The sequence below is a fragment of the Enhydra lutris genome, unplaced genomic scaffold (genome assembly GCF_002288905.1).
Source record: "Enhydra lutris kenyoni isolate GAN:26980312 unplaced genomic scaffold, ASM228890v2 scaffoldscaffold16, whole genome shotgun sequence".
Classification (NCBI taxonomy): Eukaryota; Metazoa; Chordata; class Mammalia; order Carnivora; family Mustelidae; genus Enhydra; species Enhydra lutris.
Window position 1 is genome coordinate 19,896,709 of NW_019154100.1, and position 22,832 is coordinate 19,919,540.

Sequence of the window (22,832 nt, forward strand, 5' to 3'; positions counted from 1 at the left end):
AATGGGACCTGTGAAAGGTTTTTCCTGGTTCTGTCACTACCGTTTGTGAAATTGAAGAAACTGAAAAGGACAGTAGTGTCAGTTCTGTTCAGGAGACAGAATTATTTGGATAAATTTAGAAAAAGAACAACATTGATAAAAACCATTTTTGGTTGTATTCCCAAAAAAACGGCAAGAAATAAAACACAACTTTAAAAAGTTAACAATGAGGGGTGCCTGGGTGGTTCAGTTGTTGAGCGTCTGCTTTTAGCTCAGGTCATGATCCCAAGGTTTTTGATTGAGCCTCGCATCAGGATCCCTGCTCTGCAGGAATCCTACTTCTCTCTTTCCCACTTGCCCTGTTTGTATTCCCCCTCTCTCTGCAGGGCGGGGCGGGGGGAATAAATAAAATAAATAAAATCTTTTTTAAAAAGTTAACAATGAAAATATAAAGCTATTTCCTCCCTATTCCCTCTCTCTCCTCTTCTCTGCATCCTCTCTGGGCTTTCTCTCTCTCTGCTCTTTTTGCTTTTTAATCTTTCTTTCTCTATATTTTCCTTTTTTTCTTGCCATATTCCATAAAGGATTTAAAGCAGCTTTCAAAACAAATATGAAGTGGGTGTGTGTGTATGTGTGTGTATTCAAAGTAGGTGTCATCATACAAAAGTGAAAATATAGTGATCTGGGACTGAGATTAGCATTTAAACTGTGTTTTCTAGTGGCTACTATTTTTACTAGATAAGGACAACAAATTTTACTTTGAGATTTCTAGTAGCCAATATGAAGAAGGTAGCACTGTTATTTATAGGGTCTTGGTGTTTCTAGGGCAGGATTTCTCAATCTTGGCTTTGACATTTTGGACAAGATACTTCTTTTGTGTAATGTCCTGTTGCACTGTAAGATGTTTAGCAGCGTTCCTGGCTTCTACCCAACAGAGGCTAGAATCTTACCTGCTCCTTCAGTCTTGACAACCAAAAATGTCTCCAGAAATTCCCAAATGGCCCCAGAGTCGGGGGAGGTGGTAACTACTGCTCTAGTATGATGGCAAACAACTTAGAAAATGCCCAACTACTCCAGATACAACTTGTGGTACTTGAATATTTTTAATATTTTAGCAATTTTATATGGTAGAATTTCAAAACCTTTAAAGATAAAATATTGATGTTAGGTCTTAGCTGATATATTTCACTAGGAAGACCTTTGATTCTATAAATAAAATTAGAATATTTTCATTTTTTATTTAGTTTATTTAGATTTTTATTTTACTAGCATAAAAAATCAATATGGATATATGGATTGAGTTTATACCCTTCTTCTCCAAGGTATCATTCCAGCTACACTAATTGTTAGCTAAACAACCTCTCTGAATTTCAATACAGAAGTGCTTAATAATAGCATCTATGCCAATGCTTGTTGTAAGAATTATATGAGTTTATCTAGGCAGTGAGCTTTGCATACTGCCCGGATCTTAATAAGTACTCTGTAATTATAACAATTATTATTATGGTCATTGTTATTTATAAATAATATAGACCAGAGCTTTATAGAATAAGGGAATATATAATAAAAATGAAAAAGCTGAAATATCCTTCTTAGGTTTCTCTCACTTCCTCTATTTCCTGAGTTGCTTTCTGCTGTGACTCCAAGTGAATGAATTGTTTCCACCATTCATGTTTCATAGATCAGGTTTGATTCAGCAATCTTCCTTTTTTTCTTTTATAGATACAGAGATTGCAACATGATGTTCTTCCTTCAGATGTGAATAGTATTACCTAGTGCTAAGTTTTTATAAGTAGATATGTAACTGGTCCTTTTGGGGCCCTTATTCTCTCTTCTACCTCTATGCCTCTATAGAGACAGCATCTTCTTAACTATTTTAGGAGATCAATATGAGTAATTGCTATGCACTTATAAATTGCTGGACTCTTTTTCCTGTCTTTTGTTCTTTTTTTCCCCTTTCCTCCTTCCTCCCTTCCCTTCCCTTTCCTTCTCTTCCCCTCCTTCCCTTCCTCTTCTTCCCTTTTTCCTTCCCTCAATTCTCTGAGTAATGAAATAGAGAATGTGACATTCTCCATCTTTTAACATAATTTTTCAAATTGATACCAAAGTATTTTGCTTTAATCTCATTTTTTTAACAGCATATAAAATGGTTTGCCTATTTCAGTTGTTACTTACAGCTTTTTTCTTCTCTTTACCCTTGCTACCTACTAAATAGACATGATGCTCTGGAAATATAGGCTAGGAGGATCTCAGTTCCATGTTCTGTAGTGTTTTCAGAATTGTGCTTCCTTTTCTAATGACTTAGTCTTTTTTATCAGCCAAGCTTGTACATTTTTCTACTCTAGAGTATATTTCCATCCTATTCTCACCGCATTTGCTTCGTCTATAGAAAGACTTACTGTGGGACAGCCTTACCTAACATTTCTGAACCAGAGTTTTCGATACATGTTAGGTCTAGACCCTTCTACATGTTTATAAGTGAGTTGAACTTTTGGAGGGCTATTTTCAAATTGATAGATTTTAATTCTGGCAGTAAAACAAAGCCTCTTTGGATAGTTCCTCAGCAGACTACTAAACTTGCCTTCATGTTTTGTACATTTATACAGAAATATTTGAAAGTTGAAAGCATAATGTTTTTCAGAATACTCTGTAAGCAAAAGCTTGGTAAAAATTCCAGATGAAATCTGAGGGGGCAGTAAATTGCATATTGCCACATTAATTCTAAAATATAGTTAGACACCACTAGCCATTTATGCAGCATATCCTTTGGGACTTCTGTGCAGCATCTTGGTTAGACCTTTTCTCTGTCATCTAGCAGAGTAAATTCCTGACCTTAAAAATGGAACACAACATTAGAATTAGTCATGCTCACTCATGTGTGATAAATATGCTCTATTTTTCCTAATTACATTGATCTTTTCCACAATTACTAATATATCCATCTCTTCAAGATCAACTTACTATTATTGGATGCAGTCTTTTTTAGGTAATTGCTCAGTCTCTGAGCTTCTTCTTTCAAGATGGCTTTTGGATATCTGAGGGAGTGATGGAGACCTGATGAGGTTTTTGGATGCTTATGCTGTCCTCTGGAATCTTCAGGCTTCTGTGGCAATTTCTCTGGTCCATCTTATTGTTCCTAATTGCCTAGCATTTGAAGCAGCTGATTTTCTCCTGATTTCACTGCAAGATGAAGCTTGGTGGGGTTCCCTGGTGGGGTTCCTTGGTGGGGTGCTTCTGCTGCACTTTTGGATTATTTGCCTTTCTCCAATCTCTTTGGACCTGAAGGGATTACTTTTGGCTCTTTTTTCCTCTTACTGTATCCTATCTAAAGCCTAAATCAATAAACTCTAGGCCTGGTTGTCATAGGTAGAAAGAGTCTCTTTGCTGAATATCAGAAAGGCAATGGTAGGATTGTCTTGATGCTGTCACAATGTAAGACTATAACCTGAGACCATCGGCTTAATTCTTGTTATGTAAAAGAATTTGGAAAAAATCCTCTGTGACCACAAAATCCAGATTTTTATGTGTACTGATGCAAAATCCCATTTTGAATGTCAGTTTCTTCACATTTCTTTTGTATCAATCCTAATCTCCCCTAGTTTGTATACTGTTGCCTCCTAACATATGTGTACATGTGTGCCTGTGCTCACACACATACATATCATGCTGAAGAATAAATTGGTGGAGAGGCTAAGGGGAAGTAAATATGGTGTATAGAAAGAAAAAAGATACAAGCACGTTGATTTTTTTTTCAAATTATAATAGTTTTGATTTTATGAATTTGCTTTGCATGTCTTAACAACTTTAGCAAGATATTAATAACCAGCTAGTGTAGTTAGCAGGATTGCTTTCTGCTCCACTACCATTTCTTTCCCCTTTCCCCTACCGTTTCTTTCCCCTTTCCAGGACTTATCCCCTATCCAGAACAGTTTACATTGTTTACAATTATTTTCCATATCCAGAGCCAACTCTGCATCACTTCCCTAATTTCTCTACCTTCAGCTTTCAAATGCTAGAGCACCTGTTTTACAGTTCTAAGTTCTTCTGGTCTCTACTTTTACCATCATTGTATTGTCATCTTAGCTTCTTAATCCTGTTTTCATATATCCCACCTAAATCTAATTCTTCTTGCTCTTTTTTCTTCTTTTCCAGCCACTCAGTATCCTGTTCCATGCCAGAACCACCAACAATTAGCGGAATCAACCATCCTTTCTTAACTAGAGTTTGTCAGAAGGTCTTACACCTGTTAAAATCAGAGCTTTTCGTATGACAGTGACCTTCTTGACACTATCACTAATGCAGGAAAAAGTTTTGGCAATATCTCCAACAAATGAGAGGGACATAACAGGAGAAGAAATACTTTTTGCCTTTGAGAATAGTAGGAAGTGGATTTGGGAATCTCCTCTAGTGACAGAGATTATAGTCATGAGAGTTCATGAGCCATGCATATTTTCTTACCCTTGGAGCTCTTATTAAACTATAACATGGTAAATACACGTGAGAAGCTTTTAGTAACTAATTTTGGTAGCCAGTGGCCCTGGAACACCACTTTGAATATAATATCTTGGGAAAATATGTTTATAAATTGACTTATAAACGTATTTTTGGGATATAACCTTGCTGTGAACTGAATTGTTTCCCCACAAATTCATATATTGAAGCCCTAATCTCTGATGTGATTTAATTTAATAAGGCTTTTAGAAGGTAATTAAGATTAAATGAGGTCATACAGGTGGGATCCTAATTGAATTGAATAGGAATCGTGGCCTTATAAGAAGAGGAAAAGAGAGGGATCTCTCTCCACATGCACTCACTGAGGAAAGGCCATGTGAGGACATAGTGAGAAGGCAGACACCTGCAAGCCAGGATGAGAACTGAACCAGAATTTCAACCAGAAACCAAACTGGCTGACACCTTCTTGGATTTCTAGCCTCTTGAACTGGGAGAAATAAAATCCTGTTGTTTAAGCTGCTCGCTCAGTCTATAGTATTTTGTTATGGTAGCTGAGCTAAGACAACATCTGTTAATAAATTCAGAATTAAATAAGTTATCTGTTTATGAATAGATTATATGCAAAATCTTGACTATTATTACCATTTAGTTATAAACTATACATAAAACGGGTTGAAGTATTTAAATAAATGTTTTTATGTTTAAGTATAAGTAAATAAATGGATGATAAATTTCATAGATTCCTAAAGAGCACCTGTTTAGGGATAAGCCTGAATTTTGGGTATAGTCAGAATCTCAAGTATCCATTCCATTGAGCATCTATGTGCCTACCATGTATCAATAATCATCTTTATGATAAAAATAACCTCCATATACTATCAATAATCATATCTTTATGATAAAAATAACTCCCATATACTATAACTCTTAGCATCTCTTACGTAGTAGGTACCTAACAAATGTTATCTGAATTAAAATAAGTATCTTGATTAGTAGAGGTTTATACACCAAAATTGATGACATAGACACAGAATATTACGTCTATACGAATACTTCCAGGAAGATAGAAAGATATAGATAAAAAGGTGAATTTTGGAGTTATTTGTGGCTATCTAATGCCCCTTAGTATTACGATTAAAGAGACATTGTTCCTATGTGTTGGAATATTTTTCTAATCAAGTGTAGGTTTATAGCTTTTTGGAAGGAAATTTTCTATTGATTGATCGATTTTTCTTTCTTTTCTTTTTAAAAAAAAAACTTTGAGTGTACTCCAAAGTCAAGTAAAAAGGGGTTTGGAATTATGTATGGTTTTGACTCACCCATTAAGTCTTTGGGATTTATTGATTTATGTTTCCTTACCTTCCCAATAATTTTAGATCTGATCAATGAAGTCTTTCTGTGGCACCTATAACTCTGTAATAGTTGAAAATTGGCTAAAAACTGCAACACAATGTAAATGTTGGTGTTCATTTTTCAACCTGAGCAACCATATTCCTCAAGGATATGTCTATATTAAGCTCAAATAAGTGCTTACATTGTTCAGTAAAAGTAAAACTTAATTTGGAGGGCAGATGATTAGATTCCATTTTCCATTTGATGATTCCTTTATTTTTTGGCGGGTAGTGTTGACCTGATGATGTTGACTATGACAGGGGCTTAATATTCTTAGATGCTGAGGGTTATTTCAGGATCGTGGTAGAAAGACATGTGATGTTAGTGTCAGGGTTCTGTATGAAGGTCCTTAGGCCAGCTGAGTAGCCTCTCTAAGCCATAGTGTGTCATTCAGTAAACACTTAAAAGGCCTCTACTTTGTATAAGGCATTATAAAATGGATATAATAGTAACCTAAATCATAGTAGCTAAGATTTGCTTATCACTTTTTCATTTAATCCTCACCAAAATCATATGCAGATGGAACTTTAAAAAGTTGCTGTGTCATTAGAAAGGGAACCAAGGCAGAGAGAGATTTCATTAATTAATTGCCCACCATGATTCAGGTTTTAGCAGTGAAGCTGTAACTTCACCCTGACAATTTGATTCAGAAACTTCTCTCTTCACCACTTTATTGTTGTTGAAGAGATCTTAATTTTTTATTTATGTATGTATTTACTTTCTTTTCTCATTTATTATTTCTTCATTGCTCTTGGCAGAATTTTAGTTGGTAAGATCTCATGAGAAAAGTCACGTTAAAATGCTTAGGAAATTGCTTAGCGCATTGTGAATATGTATAATTGTTATTTATTGTATTTGTTCCATGTCATTAGGCTTCTTAAGCTTAATTGTTTTTTAAATTTTATTTTGTGTGGGATTTCCCTTCTTTTACCCATTTGAGTAAGTCTTGCTATTTGCATAGTCACAAATTTTTTATTACATTTCCTAGGGCTTCATGTAATTTGTGTCATAAGTTTAGAGACTTCAAACATTTGATTCTGTTTTTATATATTAAGAAATATTTTATACATAAAAATATGTAACATATGATCATCATAGACCACTATTATTATACTTTTCCTGTCCTTGTTATATGTTATCTTACTGCATGCATGAAAAAGAGTAAATAACATTTTATAAAGGTAAATCAAAAATATTGGTTTCTGCTCTGTTTTAGTAAGAATGTTCTCTTATATAAGCAACCATGTATTTTAATGGCCTACCCAATTTTAATAATACCAATCTACATTAAGACCAGCTGCTAAACTGTACTAAATGTTAGAAATTTTAAGCTTCTACTTTGAAAATCACATTGATCCTTGCAGCTGAATTTGGTGAATGTTTTAAGTGTGAGGACCACACACTCCTTCCATTCAGTTGGAGAACCTGAACTGTGGTTGCTACTTTCTACTCCCTGACTGCTACTTCTACTTGCCCAATAATTGTCTTTGGCTCCCTGTAAACCTGCAGCCAGAAGGATATTTGAATTTTTCCCCTCTAGCACTTGCAAATCCAATTTTTATGTATAGCTAAGTGCTCTTAGCTTTTGCTCTATCTACTACTGGGGCCTGGTTTCTAGCAGGCCTGTAACTACACCAGATCCAGCCTATGTAATGCTGTTTGTAATGAGAAATCTAAACAGGGAATGGCAGTGAGGCATGGCAGGAATGTATTTCCATTGGAGAAGTCAGTATAGAGAAAAAGTATAAGCAAAGCCGTGTCCAGAAGGTCTTTTCAGCTGGCCGGGATGGAAGACTAATGTTATTGTACCTAGGCTGTTACCCTGCCAGCCCTTCCTCACAAATTTGCTTTCTTTCTCTCTTCCCTTCCCCCCCCCCACCCCTTTCCTGTTTCATCTATTCGTTCTCCTTCTTGTTTTCCCTCTCTCTTTCTTGGGGCTGTGCTGACTGTTTGCTCAGGTGGACAGTGACACCATTTGGAATGAGCTGCACTCGTCCGGTGCTGCACGCATGGCTGTTGGCTGTGTCATCGAGCTGGCTTCCAAAGTGGCCTCAGGAGAGCTGAAGGTGAGGTCTGGGTTGCATTAAGTGTGGGAAATCCAGAGAAGAAGCTGAAACAGTGATGTTGTTGTTTGGGAATTGTGGTTAGTGTGGTGTGCTAATAAAAGGAAAGGGGCGGAGGGAAGAGGGCAGGAAGATGGCCACTAAGGTGTGATAATAACTCATCTGTAGGTAGGTAGTAGCTGATTTTGCTCACAAGGCCTTCCTCTTCGTGGGGAAACTGTGGTCAGGGCACTCTGGTGTGTTTTTAAGGGTACAGAAATGGTGAGTTAAAACTATGGTCCAGGTTAAAAATACCCAGTATATACATGTCTGTCATGTCCTCCTGGGATTCTCTTTTGAAGCAATTTAAAAAAATATGATTACTGAATACTATGTATAAGCTCAGAATACCACCCAGAGAGAGGGGAGGGGAGGGGTGGGGGAGAAAGGTAAATACCAGACGGGAAGGATTGGGAGGAAGAAGGAAATTGTTGATTAGAAGGGTAATGATCCAGGGTATGTTTTTCCATGAAAGAACTTCAAAAATGATCTACGCTTTATTGTTCTTTTCTTTTTATGGTCTCTTCTTTTCTACATCATATGAAAAGAACAATGTCTAAACCCCAACGTTTCCCAGTCTAAACAATTTATAAAAGCCAGAGACCTGACAGACGTTGACATTTTATTTGGTATTTTAACAGTGCTATTTAAAGGTATGCCATGTGCGTCTTGAATGCAGTTGCCCCTATAAACTTTGTTGGTGCTAACATGACTTTTTAATGCACTAGTTCACACACTTCATAAGGAAATCTGGGTTGTGTTTGATTTGGTATTTCTAGCAATTTTAGGGATGGGAAATTAATGTGAACAGCATAGGCACCACAAGTTTTGTTAATCTAAAGTAAAATCTAATTAGGATTTTGATTTTGAATTTTGATTCAGTTACACCTGACTGTTCTACTTGTGGTTAAAAAAAAAAAAAAAATCGCAGGGAAAGAAGGTACACTTTACAATTTACTCTCTTCCCAGAAGCCTTTAGTTTAACTCTTTAAGAAGTCAGAACCAATAGAAATATAATTTTGAAAAGGTGAGCTGTATTTTAAAAATATATATGCATGCCTTATGTGTAGTTGACTTGTTCAACATCAGGACATTAACTGTTCATTTCAGGGGATTTATGGGGTCATTAATATGGTGCATTCTACTCAGTCTTTACCTTTGGTAATGAACTACTGGAAAGAGGAAAGGAATCAGCCTTATGGAGAGGTTTTGGCTGTCTCCTGGTAGCATTTTGGCAATAATTCCTCTGTTTGAAAACATCACTCGTAACACAATAAATTGGCATTTAAAAAAAAATGATGTTTGAAGGTCTTGTTTTCAAAAGAATTTTAAAAAAATGCAACAGCTAAGCCACAGTATTATAATTTTTAAAAGGTAAGGCTGGCACAGAGCTACTTAATAACAAAACGATTATGTTAGCATGCACAGTTTCTAACTGTTGTGATTTTGTGGGAGTTTAGTCAATAATTCAGAAACATTCTCAAGTAGAATACCCACATATTACACTCAAAATCATCTTTGTTACTAGCTTCACAGAATGCAGAATTGCCAAATGTATATATGAAGAGTTTTGAACAGAAGCCTAATTCTTTTTTTTAGGAGGTAGTTATTTAAAATAGCCAAACAAATTGTCAACAACATACAGCATGGACATGGTGACCACCAGCTGTATTAACATTGGTTATTTATGTTAAGAACAAGAATTCATGCAAAGTCTTTTCCCCCTTGGTTGACAAATCGGCGGTATGGTTAAAAAGAGAAGAATAGAGAAAAAGCCAGCCTAAAAATCAAGAAATCTTGGTTCAAACTCTGCTACTTAAGTATGTCATTGATGGCAAATCACTTAACTTCTCTGGGCTTCAGTTTCTTATTCTGCAAAATCACTAGGGGGTAATTTATAATGTTGAAGGTTGTACATGGTGCTGATATTCTGAGCTATTTGCAAATGAAAATTAGATCTGATTCTCAATATACATACTATGGCATACCAAATAGTAGATATTTTAAAGTTAATTTCAACTTATTTTGGTGAATATTTGAGATAACAGCAACTGGTTTATCTTTCTGAGCCACTTGGTTGCAAATAGTTTGGGAGGCCTATGGGAATGCCATATGGGAAAGGTAGCAGTGACAAATGATTTGCAGCCACAGTGAATAATACAGAGAACCATGTTTAAGGACTTCTAGCTAACAAGAAATGTCACTCAGTGTCTACCTGTCCCAGATTCCAGTATGACAGGGCTGGTACACTTGCTCACCAGGACCATTAACACTAATGGCCTAAATGAAGTCATCACTTCATTCTATGACGAAAACAGGGAAGCTTATTTGAGAACACTAGTAAGTTAGCCTCTGATAAGAGATGTAAAAGGAAAACAACTTCAGTGTTTCATTTTTGGTTTTCAGCATCTGCATTTATTTCCTACATGTTATACCCCCATTGTCCTAGTAAATTAATGTAACTTTATGAGACAACATTGGCATATTATAATTCTGTATTTTGTGGCACTGCAGTAATTTTGCCTGGAAAACAGAGAATAATTAAGAGCTTTATTTCAAATAGGGTGGTCCTGAATGGAAGCTGACCTGCGAAGTGAGACATAGCTGGAGGTTTAAGTCACTGAACTCATAGAGAGTGGGGACCTAGGAGATAAGTGTGTAGGAGAAAGGGAAATGCTGAGGACAAATTTGATTACCTGGAATTTTTGCTTCATACTGAACTTGATCACAGCACCCCTAACTGTTGACAGGTTCTGTCTGTTTTTCGCCTGAAGGTACTGATGGCCTGAAGGAATTAGAATACCAGGCAGAGGAAGTGGGTTTCATTTTAATTCTTAAATAGACCATGTGCAGCAAACTATGGCAGTAAATTGGTGTATTTACAAAGAAATGACATGCCCAGTGGAGTTCAGTGGAAATTACAGGGACTTTCAAGTTTTCTAGGCTTTTAACAATATATACATGTATATCTTCATGTATAACACACTCACACAAGTGGAAATTTCTGGAATCAGTAGATGCTAAAATTGGCCATTTCTCAGGTTCTAGTACTAAGGAACACAAATATTCTGAAAATGCTGAAATGTTAGGTGTATTGGAAACTGTAATTGGAAGAATACTTACCTCAAAATGGTTTTATTTTCTATGCGACATTTAAGAAATTATGTCTAGAAACAGATATAGCTCTAAGAGATGAGTATTTTTTCAAGTTACAAATAGTTCAATACTTGGTTTAAAAAAATGGTGTAAAATGTCCTGTTTTATACCTTAAGTATATACAAGTGTTGTCATTTATACCTCAGTAATGCTGAAAAAGATAATTCAACAGTTCCCAAGTTTTACGATGAGGGTTCATTTTGATGCTGTTTTAGCAATGCTATAATATCATCATAAAAATAAAAATTGCTTTAGTTTTTTGTGGAAATTTTTGCGCAAAAAAACCCCATCTGATTATCTGAATGATGAATGGATTTCTTTAATGTTTAGATGGATATTGTAATGTCTTGTTGCTAATAAGTCCTGTTATTCATTGAGTACCTACTCCTGGCTGGGCAGTTTACCTGTAATTTGTCTTAATTCTCACAATGGCCTTCAAAGAAAGTACCACCAAAGAATACCAGCTCAGAGACATCAAGTAACTTTTTAAGATCCTGTACACGGTTTAATAAATGCCAAAGCCTGTAAATCTCATAACCCTCTGTTCTTTTTCAGCTGCTCTATAAGGAATTTCCTATAGAAATAGCATAAATATATAAGGGGGAAAATAAAAGGTTAAAGCCATCTCTTTCAAATGGTCTAGATTCTCTTTTTATTACTATAAAATATTTAATATATACAAAAAGACAAGTTACACTTATAACTTACAGACTATAATGATAAACTATACACCTATGAGCCTTTCATCCAACTTAAGAAATAATACTTTGCTAACCCTATTAAAGTTCTCTTAATACTTACCTCTTTCTATCTGACTCCAAAATAATCATTAATCTCTTGTATTTTAAAAATTATTTCTTTTCCTTTCCTTGATAGTTTTTACCATATGTTGTGACCTTTGTAAAAATGGAATCTTATTATAAAATATATTATTCCTCAGATATCTTTCCCTCCACTTAAAATCATGTTATGAGGATTTATCCGTATGAATTTATATTGTTGTGAGTCATTCATTTTCATTGTGGAGAAGTATTCCCTTGTACATCATAATTTATTTATTTTGTTGGACGTTTTAATTTCTGGGTTTTTGTTCTTTTGAATAATATGCTATGGATAGTCTTTAACAGGCCTGCTCTTTCACAGTGGCATTACTAAGAGTAAAATGGCAAGCTCCTACACTAGAAACACATTAAATTTCAGTAAGTAATGTAAAGTCAAATTCCAGAGTTATTTGCCACAATGACATCAGCAAAAAATGGCAGTTTAATCCTCTGAAAATCTTTTCTCCATAAAATCGTTGACAAAACTGGCAGAATTTGTCAAGATAAATTTTTTAAGAACTCTGGAAATCAACCAAAAGTGTCCAGCAACTCAGGAAGCATGTGTTCAAAACAAAACCAGCTGAATCTTGGTAAGAACAGTGAGCTTTGTGGTGGTTTAATTCACCCTATTCTCATCTTACCCTTTCCAGCTCCACAGTACCCTTAACAAATAACAGCCTGCGTTTTTCAGTGAAAACCAGTAACTTGGCAGTCTCCAGAAGGGCCAGAATGGGCCTGGAGCTTCTTCAAAGCCTCATTCTCTGAGAATTTTCATTATTGGCCTGTCTGGTGCTTCTGTACCAGACCCTGCTTGGAAGGCTGTCTTTATTTGACATGACTTGGAGTTCACCTGACATGAAAAGGCTTTTCCCCAGAAGCAAGTCTTGAAAAATTAAAGGCAGTTGGTTAACTTCATGGCTACCTGAAGTGGCAGATAACAGTGGAGAACCAAAAGCTTCTAAGGAAAAACTGGGAAATGAGATGTGCTAAAGGCTACGAAGAGCCCCATCAGATACCTAGGAATCCAGAAGGCCACATGAGTGATAGGGCTGTGTTTACATTCAGGAAAGACCTGAGACCAGCTCTCTCTCACCTCAGTCTGATTTTCAGACTCTATTCAAAGAGGAAGTGAAGGCCAGGGTGGAATTGCCAACTGCCTGGCTGAATATTGAAAATGTGTTACACACACACACGCACATGCACACACATACACCCTTGAAAAAGTCTTGGCACTATTGGTGCCAAGCATTTCAGGAAATTTCTGTCCAGTCATTTACAGACCACTAAATCAGCCAAGCAGAGGCTTCTATGCCACACTCAAGAGAGAATACAGACTTTATAGAATTAGTTCAGGAAAGGCAATAAACAGTGACATATAATCTGTGTACATGTTGTTATTTTATACACAGTATAATTCTAATTCAATAAAGAAAATAAGTCTGGGGCACCTGGGTGGCTCAGTCGGTTAAGTGTCTGCCTTCAGCTCAGGTCATGATCCCAGGGTCCTGGGATTGAGCCCCATGTTGGGCTCCGTGCTCAGTGGGAGCCTGCTTCTTCTTTCTGCTGCTCCCCTGCCCCCTGCTTGTCCTCTCTCTCTCTCTCTAATAAATAAATAAAATCTTTTAAAAAAGAAAAGAAAATCCCCCCCCCCCGCAAAAAAACACAGTGACAAGCCCTCAGGAAGGATGAAAATCTGATTTCCAGAATTGCCATATTACATTGTTGAAAAATGCCTAGTTTTTAACATACAATTGTGAGACATGCAAAGAAAGATATGAATTCGTATGGTTGAATAACAAACACCAGTAAAAGTAAATGTGTAAATAAGTATACATGATAGTGTATTTGTATTTTTTGTTTTTAACTCTCTTTCTCCTCTCAGATTTAAAAGACAACTGCATGAAACAATAACCATGAATCTGTGTTGATGGGCACACAGTGTATAAAGATGTAATTTGTATGAGAATACGAGCCCAAAGGAGAGCATGAGAAATGGAGTTATGTAACAACAATACAAACTTCCTTTAAAAAATTTTATTTATTTGAGAGAGAGAGAGAGTGAGAGCTGGGGCAGGGCGAGAGGAAGAGAAGCAGACTCCCTGATGAGTGCAGAGCCCGATGTGGGGCTTGATCTCAGGACTCTGAGATCATGACCTGAGCCAAAATCAAGAGTTGGATGCTTAACCAGCTGAACTACCCAGGCTCCCCAAAACAATGTTTTTTGATACTAGTGAAATTTGGCTCATGTCCAAACTAGATTGTTAAATGTTAATTATAGGCCACTGGGCAACCAGTGAGAAAACAACTCAAAAAATATATTAAAGATTATAAAAGAAAATGTGTAAGAATAACAAAACTGTACACTATAGAGTACTTAACTTAAAAGAAGCAGTAATGGAGGAAACAAAAAACAAAAAAAAGATAACACATAGAAAACAAATACCAAAGTCATTGTGCCAATTTCAGACCCTACCACTGCTCTCACTCTTGTCTGTGTTTGACATTTTTAGATTTTTAAATGTTTGCCAATCTTGTGGGTATGAAGTGTTACCTTTAGTTGTTTGGGTGTAGATTCTGACAAATTAATACTGTTATATCCTTCTTAAATCTTTTATTAATAATTTAACAATTATCTCAAGTAAGGTTTTTTGTTCTCAGTTATATTTGTACAATATTAATATAACATTACTTCCTTTTTCCCCCTAGCATTTGCTTTGTTCATCATTTATCCCATTACTTATAAACTTTCTCTTTTTTATATGTACTTGGTTTGTTTCCTGTAAATAGCTCATCGCTGGATTTTGTTTCGTAATCTGATTGTGTATTTTAACTGAGAAACTCAATTAGTCTTTACTTAACATCAGTAGTAGTATAAGCAGATGCATTTTTTCGTTGTATTTCATTTTTTCTCTTTGCCCTATTATTTGTGTGTTGTGTATCCCCTGGCCTTTCACCCCTTGCTTTGTTTTCAATTAAATTTTTTTTCTAATTCTGTATAACCTCTAGTTTTTTTTTAATACGCACATTATTGTCTTTTAAATTTTAACCTGTTTAATAAAGCCTGAACTTAATTATTCTCTCTATGCTCCTTAGTAACAGTACAAGTACTTTAGAATGCTTTAAAGGCAATTATCCTGTCCTATCTATATATGCTATTATAGTTCAGTATTTTAGCTTTTAAAAAAAAATAATATCACTAATGAGACATTATACTCTTTGAAACCATTAGGGTTTCTTTATACTTGCCCACATAGTTGCCATTTTCCTTTTCGCCCTTTTTCTTTGTATCTGAAACCTCCATTCTGGAGTTGTTTTCTTTATTCTAATACATTTTTTTAAGAATTTTCTTTAGTGATGATTTCTCACTTTCTGTTTATCTGTAATATCTGTCTGCTCTCGTTCTTGAAAGGTAGTTCAGGCTTAACCATTTCTCTCAGTACTTTGAAGATCCTCCATGCTTTTCCTGTTTCCAGTTTTGATATGGAAAGTATCAATATCCTTATAGATATTGTGTCTTTTTCTCTCTGGTTGTTTATAATGTCTTCTTTTTGGCTTTGATATTCTGTATTTTGCTTACCATGGATCTAGTAGTAGATTTTGCTGACTCAAATTGTTAAAAATATATATTAGCAAAACTGAAATTTAATGCAACTCCATGATGATACTTTGTGATAAGTCAGCTTCATCAAACTGAAAGTTGCTGATTTTAATTACTAATCATTAATTTATCAAATAAATATGTTCTAAGCACCTATTATGTGTTAAGAACTACTATAAATACTGAAAATACCAAGACAGTGAGATCTAAGCTGAATGAAATAGGGAAGAATCATGGAGAGATGGGGGAAAAGAATATTCTATACAAAGAAAACAAGTATAGAATCTCTCTTGTCAGGTAGAGTAAATAAGTTTTAACTTATTTATGGAACTGTGAGAAAACCCATGTTTCTGGATCTGAGTTATATGCAGAGGTCCTTGCAGGAGATGATGTTAGAGAGATAGTCATAGGCAAAATAATAGTATGTACCCACATATATATTATATAGCATACATATATATCTATATATATAGTAGCATTAAAAACTAGAAGTATGTTTCTGACGGGCTTCAGGATAAGGACAGTGACTACATTAAATACTGATCATAGATAAGGAAAGCTGCATTGCCACTTCAATTTGCTACCAGTTTGGCCTTTTTTTTTTTTTTTAAGATTTTATTTATTTATTTGACACAGAGAGAGAGAGAGATCAAAAGTAGGCAGAGAGGCAGGTGGAGAGAGAGGGGGAGAGGGAGGGAGAGAGGAAGGGAGAGAGAGAGGGGGAAGCAGGCTTCCTGCTAAGCAGAGAGCCTGATGGGGGGCTCCATCCCAGGACCCTGAGATCATGACCTGAGCCGAAGGCAGAGGCTTAACCCACTGAGCCACCCAGGTGCCCCCAGTTTGGCCTTTTTTTTTTTTTTTAAAAAGATTTTATTTATTTATTTCACAGACAGAGATAGGCAGAGAGACAGGCAAAGAGAGAGGAGGAAGCAGGCCCCCTGCTGAGCAGAGAGCCCGATGCGGGGCTCGATCCCAGGATCCCAGGATCGTGACCTGAGCTGAAAGTAGAGGCTTTAACCCACTGAGCCACCCAGGTGCCCCCAGTTTGGCCTTTCTTAAAATACATACTGTCCATCCTGAAATCATACAACAAATAAAGTATGGAATGCAATAATTGTGTTGACTCCAATTTTGTCCAAGGTCCCAAGCTGAGGACAATGGTTATTAATTACATATGCTAGAAAGACTTAAATGAATTTATTAAAAATAGTCAAATAGGCCTACAATTAGTTTATATAACAAAAAAACTAGAAAACAGAGATGTGGTTAATGGAAAATTCTTTGAAAGGACTGTAAGTGAAGCACCTGGTGGCCAGTTGGTTAAGTGTCTGACTCTTGATTTTGGCTCAGGTCATAATCTCAGGGTTATGAGATTGAACCCCAAGTGGGGCTTCTGCACTCAGCACAGAATCTGCTTGAGATTCTCTATTCCTCTGCCTTTGCCCCTTTCCCCTGCTCATGCTCTAAATAAATAAGTAATTAAGTAAATATAACCTTAAAAAAATAAATAAAAGGCCTGTAAGTATTTTGACTCCTCTGCTCTGTTCCTGGGCTTCCCTCAGCTTAAGCTGAATCTGTAAGAGATGGGGAAGGAGTCAAAGGAAATCACTTATGTCTACAAATGGAAGAAATGGCTTTTGAGTCCTTAGCTTGATGCATGTTGAATTACAGAAATTTGTAGGATCACTCTACACTATCACCAGAGTGGGGAGTGAAGAAATTCACTAGAGATATTAGGTATTAGGTATTAAGAGTTTGGAAGCTGGATAAGGATAGAAGAAGCCTAAGTTTTGTCTCCTGGAGAATGCAAAGTGGAGAGCTGATTGAAACTGCCATGCGGGCAGATGGAAGAAAAAGGGGTCAGCTGTGATACTTGGCACTGTTGGTGGGGCAAGGGGGTTTTTTTCTGCTTGTGGGGCAGTGGACACTTTGGATGAAAGCCAAATTTGAATCATTTTGCAAGGATCATACCAAAGAGGTCTACCTTCCAGGGCCAATCTCCCACCTCCTTCACTACCTTGCCCAGTAGAATAAGACTGGAAATGTGAGGAGGAGCTGATGAGGCTTAGAAGGTCAGCCAACGAGTACATTGCCTCCATTAGTGAACCCTGCAGAGTGGAGGTCACTGACAGTAACTCTAAGGAACCTGTGAATGCTCCCAATGAAAGAAGGACAAGCATTTGGATTCTTGCCATGACAGAGGGCTTTTGAAGAACCAAAAGAGATCTCCAAATTGCTCTGCTGATTCACAGCCTTTATCCTTTTTATTCTCCCACTCTCTAGAGCTGGAGGATCCATAAGCTAGGCATGAAAGGAAAATAGGTAAACTACAAATTATATAGCCTCCTCCTTCAGTACACACTGAATCTACTACTGGTCCCGGATTCTGTGGGTCAGCAGGTCAGTGGAGGATAGCTTTATATTAGATGTGACATTAGAGAGTTTAATTAGACTAAGCTGGACTTTTTAATATCTAAAAAGATGAAACTGTTTCTATAGCTGAAAAGCTGTGAACTATATCAGACAAAGACTGAAGAAAGGTTAGTACTGGGACAAAAATAATGCTGTTACCTTTGTATAATTTAGCCCATTTAATATACCAGAGTGTTAACTCCTATTACTGTTTTGTTTTGAGATTTTATTTATTTATTTGACAGGGAGAGAGAGCACAAGTAGGCAGAGCAGCAGGGAGAGGGAGAAGCAGACTCTCCAACGGACAGGGAGCCCAACACGGGGTTTGATCCCAGCACCCTGGGATAATGACCTGAGCCAAAGGCAGCCACTTAACCGACTAAGCCACCTGGCGCCCCAGTTCCTATTATTACTATAACAAATTATCACAGATTTAGTGGCTTAAATCAAGACACATTTATTATTTTCAGCTCTAAAGGTCAGAAAAAGTATACAGGTCACACTACAGCCCTGTTGACACCTTGATTTTAGCCCAGTGAGACATGTACAGTTACTTTACTTAAATAGATATTGGCAGAATTCATTTCCATGTGGTTGGAGCAGTAAGGTCTCTATTTTCTGGCTAGCTGTCAGCTGGGCGCTGTCTTTAGCCCCTAGAGGCCTCTCTCTGTTCTTTGCACATAGTGCCTACATAGAACTCTTCTCTTTCTATCATTGCATCTCTCTCTGACCACAGGTGGGAAAGGTTCCCACCTTTTAAGAATGCATATGATTTGCATGGGACCACCTGTATAATGCTGGGTGCCTTTTCCATGTCAAGGTCTTTGATGATAATCTTATCTGCAGTGTTTTTGTCATTTAAGGTAGCATTCAAAGATTCTGGGGATTAGGACATGAACATCGTTTGGGGGACTTCTGCTTACCACAAACAGCAACTAAAAATTCACCTTCTTTAATATTCTCACTGTATATGATTATGAACTGTCTAGTAATCATTGACATTTAAAAAAATAGATAATATGATTTATTCTTTAATCAAGATATAATGTACATTGAATAGAATGTACAGATTTTCAAGGGTATGATATATATATACCTTGTTTCCACCACAAATTGTAAAATGAATCAAAGTTTCATATGCCTTGGTAGTTGGTCTCCAGTATAGGCAAACACTGATAGTGGTTAGTCTCATAGCTACCTAATTTTTCCTGTTGTAGAGCTTTAGATATAAGGCAGTATACTGTATGTAGACTTTTCTGTGTGGTTTATTTCACATAAGTTTTTTTTTATTTGTAATTCTTTTAATTTTTATTTTTTAAATTTCTTTTCAGTGTTCCAGAATTCATTGTTTATGCACCACACACAGTGCTCCATGCAATATGTGCCCTCCATAATACCCACCACCAGGCTCACCCAACCTCCCCCCGCCTTGCATCTCCAAAACCCTCAGATTGTTTTTCAGAGTCCATAGTCTCTCATGGTTCATCTTCCCCCCCAAATTCCCCCAGCTCCCTTCTCCTCTCCCTCTCCCAATGTCTCCTATGTTATTTCTTATCACATATATAATGTTTTTGAGATACATCTGTGTTATTCCATATATCATTTAGCTTGTTAACCTTTATTGCTGAGTAATATTCCATTTTATGAATATAATGCAATTTGTTAATTCATTTCTGTTCTGGACTACTATGAATAAAGTTGTTGTAAAGATACTTTTCCAAGTCTGTTTTTGGATATATCTTTTTATTTCTCATGGGTAAATGCCTAGGAGAGAAATAATTGGATTATAGATTAAATGTTTGTGTAGCTTTATGAGAGAATGACAAATTATTCTCCAAAGTAATTACTATTTTATCTATAGAATCTATAATTTTGTCGCCTCTTATTCCTGAGAGTGATAATTTGCATTTCCTTTTTTCCTGATCAGCCTCGCTGGAAATATATCAATTTTATTGATCTTCTCAAAGAACCAGCCTTTGTTTTAATTAATATTCTTTTTTGTTTTGTTTTGTTTTCCCTTTCATTGATTTCATTGTTACTATTTTCTTTTTTTCTACTTACATTGGGTTTTATTTGCTCTTCATTTTTGTTTGTTTTAGTTTTTGTTTGTTTGTTTGTTTTAGTTTTTTAAGGGGGAAGAAGCTGAGGTCGTAGACTTGAGACTGTTGACCTTAAAAATACAAAAGAGCCAGTTATTTTACCAGCATAATTCATTTATTAAGGATTAGCAGAGGAATTGCAATTTGGGACAGTGAAACTGTGGCAGACCAGGAGCAAATCTAGAAAAGAGAGGAGAGGGGTTTGCTTTTATAGGGGAAAGAAGGAAGGTGGGAGGGACTTTTTGCTGTGTTCTCATTGGCTGGGCTGTTACAGAGCCAGGAGAAATTCTTCCTTCCTCTTCCTGGGATATGTAAAATAAGCTGCTTCCAATTTTGGAATGTGAGGTATGCTTCCTGGGACTAGTGGTAGTGTATGAGACCACCCTCCACCCCTTCAGGGCTTCCCAAATCCATTTTAAGTGAGATTCCTTTTACTTATTTTCACAAGACTTTCTTTTTTTCCCCCTCAATATGGACAGTTAGTGCTATAAATTTCTTTCTTCTTGTTTTTAATAAAAACTGTGTACATTTAAGGTGAACATAAAGACTTGATATACATAGTGAAATTTTTGCTACAAACTAATTAATATGGCCATTTACTCAAATAATTACCCATTTCCCCCCATTTTATTGAAGTACAATTAGCATACAATATTGTAATTAGTTTCACGTGTACAGCATATTGATTCAATAATTTTGTATATTACTCATTGGTATTTATCTTCTGACACTGAAGCACATTATTACATTATTGACTGTATTCCCTGTGCTGTATTTTTCATTTCTATGACTTACTTATTTTATAACTGGAAGTTTGTACTCCTTTATCTTGTTTACCTACCCCTCTACCAGTGTTTTCTGTATTTAAGAGCTTATTTTTTGTTTGTTGGTTGGTTTCTTTATCTTTAAGATTTCATACATAAGTAAAATTGTATGGTATTTGACTTTCTCTGTCTGACTTATTTCACTTATTTAAGTGAAATTCACTTATTTATTTAAGTGAAATAAGTCAGACAGAGAAAGGTCTATTCATATTATCACAAATAGCGAGATCTCATCATTTTGATGGCTGAGTAATATTTCATTGTATCTGTGTTCCACATCTTGTTTATCATTTCATCTATCAGTGGACATTTGGGTTGCTTCCATAGCTTGGCTATTGTAAAACAATGCTGCAATAATCATAGAGGTGAATATGTCTTTTCAAATTCATGTTTTTTGTTTTCTTTGGGTAAATATCCAGTAGTAGAATTACTGGATCATATGATATTTTTTTTAATTTTTTGAGGAACCTCCCTACTAATTTCCACAGTAGTTGTACCAATTTACATTCCCACCAGCAAACCATGAGCATTGCTTTTTCTCAAAATCCTCACTAACACTTGTTATTTCATTTTGATTCTACCTATTTTGACAGGTATAAAGTAATATCTCACTGTGCTTTTGATATGCATTTCCCTCATGATTCTTGATGTTGACCATCTTTTCATGTGTCTGTTGGCCATATGTATGTCTTCTTTGGAAACATATCTAATCAAGTCTTCTGCCTGTTTTTGATTGGGTTATTTGGTTTTTGGGTATTGAGTTATATAAGTTCTTTATATATTTTGGATCTTAACCCCTTATCAGATATGTCATTTATAGATATCTTCTTCCATTCATTAGGTTGCTTGCCTTGTTATTTTGTTGATGGTGTCTCTGGCTGTGCAAAAACTTTTCACTTTGGTGTGGTCTCAGTAGTTTATTTTTTGCTTTTGTTTCCCTTGCACAAGGAGACATTTAGAAAAATGTTGCTAAGGCTGATGTCAAAGAAATTACTGCCTAATGTTATCTCCTAGGAATTCTGTGATTTCATGTCTCATATTTAGGTCTTCAATCCATTTTGAATTGGTTTTTGTGCATGGTGTAAGAAAGTAGTTCGGTTTCATCCTTTCTCATATAGCTTTTCTGGTTTTCCCAGCACCACTTATTGAAGGGACTGTCCTTTCCTCATTGTATATTCCTGTCTCCTTTGCAGTAGATTAATTGGCCACTTAAGCATGAGTTTTTATTCCTTGGCTCTTTTTTCTGTTCTTTTGATCCATGTGTCTACTTTTGTGCCAGTTCCATACTGTTTTGATTACTACAACTTTGTATTATATCTTGAAATCTGGGATTGTGACTCCTCCAGGTTTGTTCTTTCTCAAGTTTTCTTTGGCTATTCAGAGTCTTTTGTGGTTCTGTTTAAATTTTAGTATTACTTGTTCCAGTTCTGTAAAAAACACTGTTGGTACTTTGATAGAGATTGCATTGAATCTGTAGATTGCTTTGGGTAATATAGACATTTCAACAGTATTAATTCTTACATTTCATAATTTTAGAATATACTTCCATTGGTGTCCTCCTCAGTTCCTTTCCTCAATGTTTTATTGTTTTCAGAGTATAGGTCTCTTTTACCTTCCGTGGTAAAGTTTATTGATGGGCATATTATTCTTTTTGGTGAAATAATAAATGGGGTTGTTTTTTCAGTTTCTTTCTACTTTATTATTAGTATAGAAAAATGCAACAGATTCCTCTATATTAATTTTGTATCCTGAAACTTCACTGAATTCATTTATCAGTTCTAATGAATTTTTGGTGGAGTCTAAGGTTACTTTTCTTCTTTTTTTTGAAATAACTATATCATGTCATCTGCAAATAGTGAAGGTTTTACTTCTTCCTCATCATTTTGGATGCCTTTTCTTTCTTTCTCTTGGATGATTGCTGTGGTTAGGAATTTTAGTATTCTGTTGAATAAAAATTGTGAGAGTGGACATTTTTGTCTTGTTCCTAATCTTAGAGG

General features: G+C 35.9%; 1 protein-coding gene across 4 annotated transcripts in view; it reads left to right on the forward strand.

Annotated features, from left to right (window-relative positions):
- Positions 1-22,832, forward strand: part of LOC111147209 (histone deacetylase 9) — a 926,500-nt gene that overhangs the window by 689,822 nt on the left and 213,846 nt on the right. For all 4 annotated transcript variants that reach the window (XM_022503097.1, XM_022503098.1, XM_022503099.1 and 1 more), the window contains exon 18: positions 7,782-7,889. In XM_022503097.1, coding sequence (XP_022358805.1) covers positions 7,782-7,889 — 108 coding nt within the window. The remainder of the gene's footprint in view (positions 1-7,781; positions 7,890-22,832) is intronic.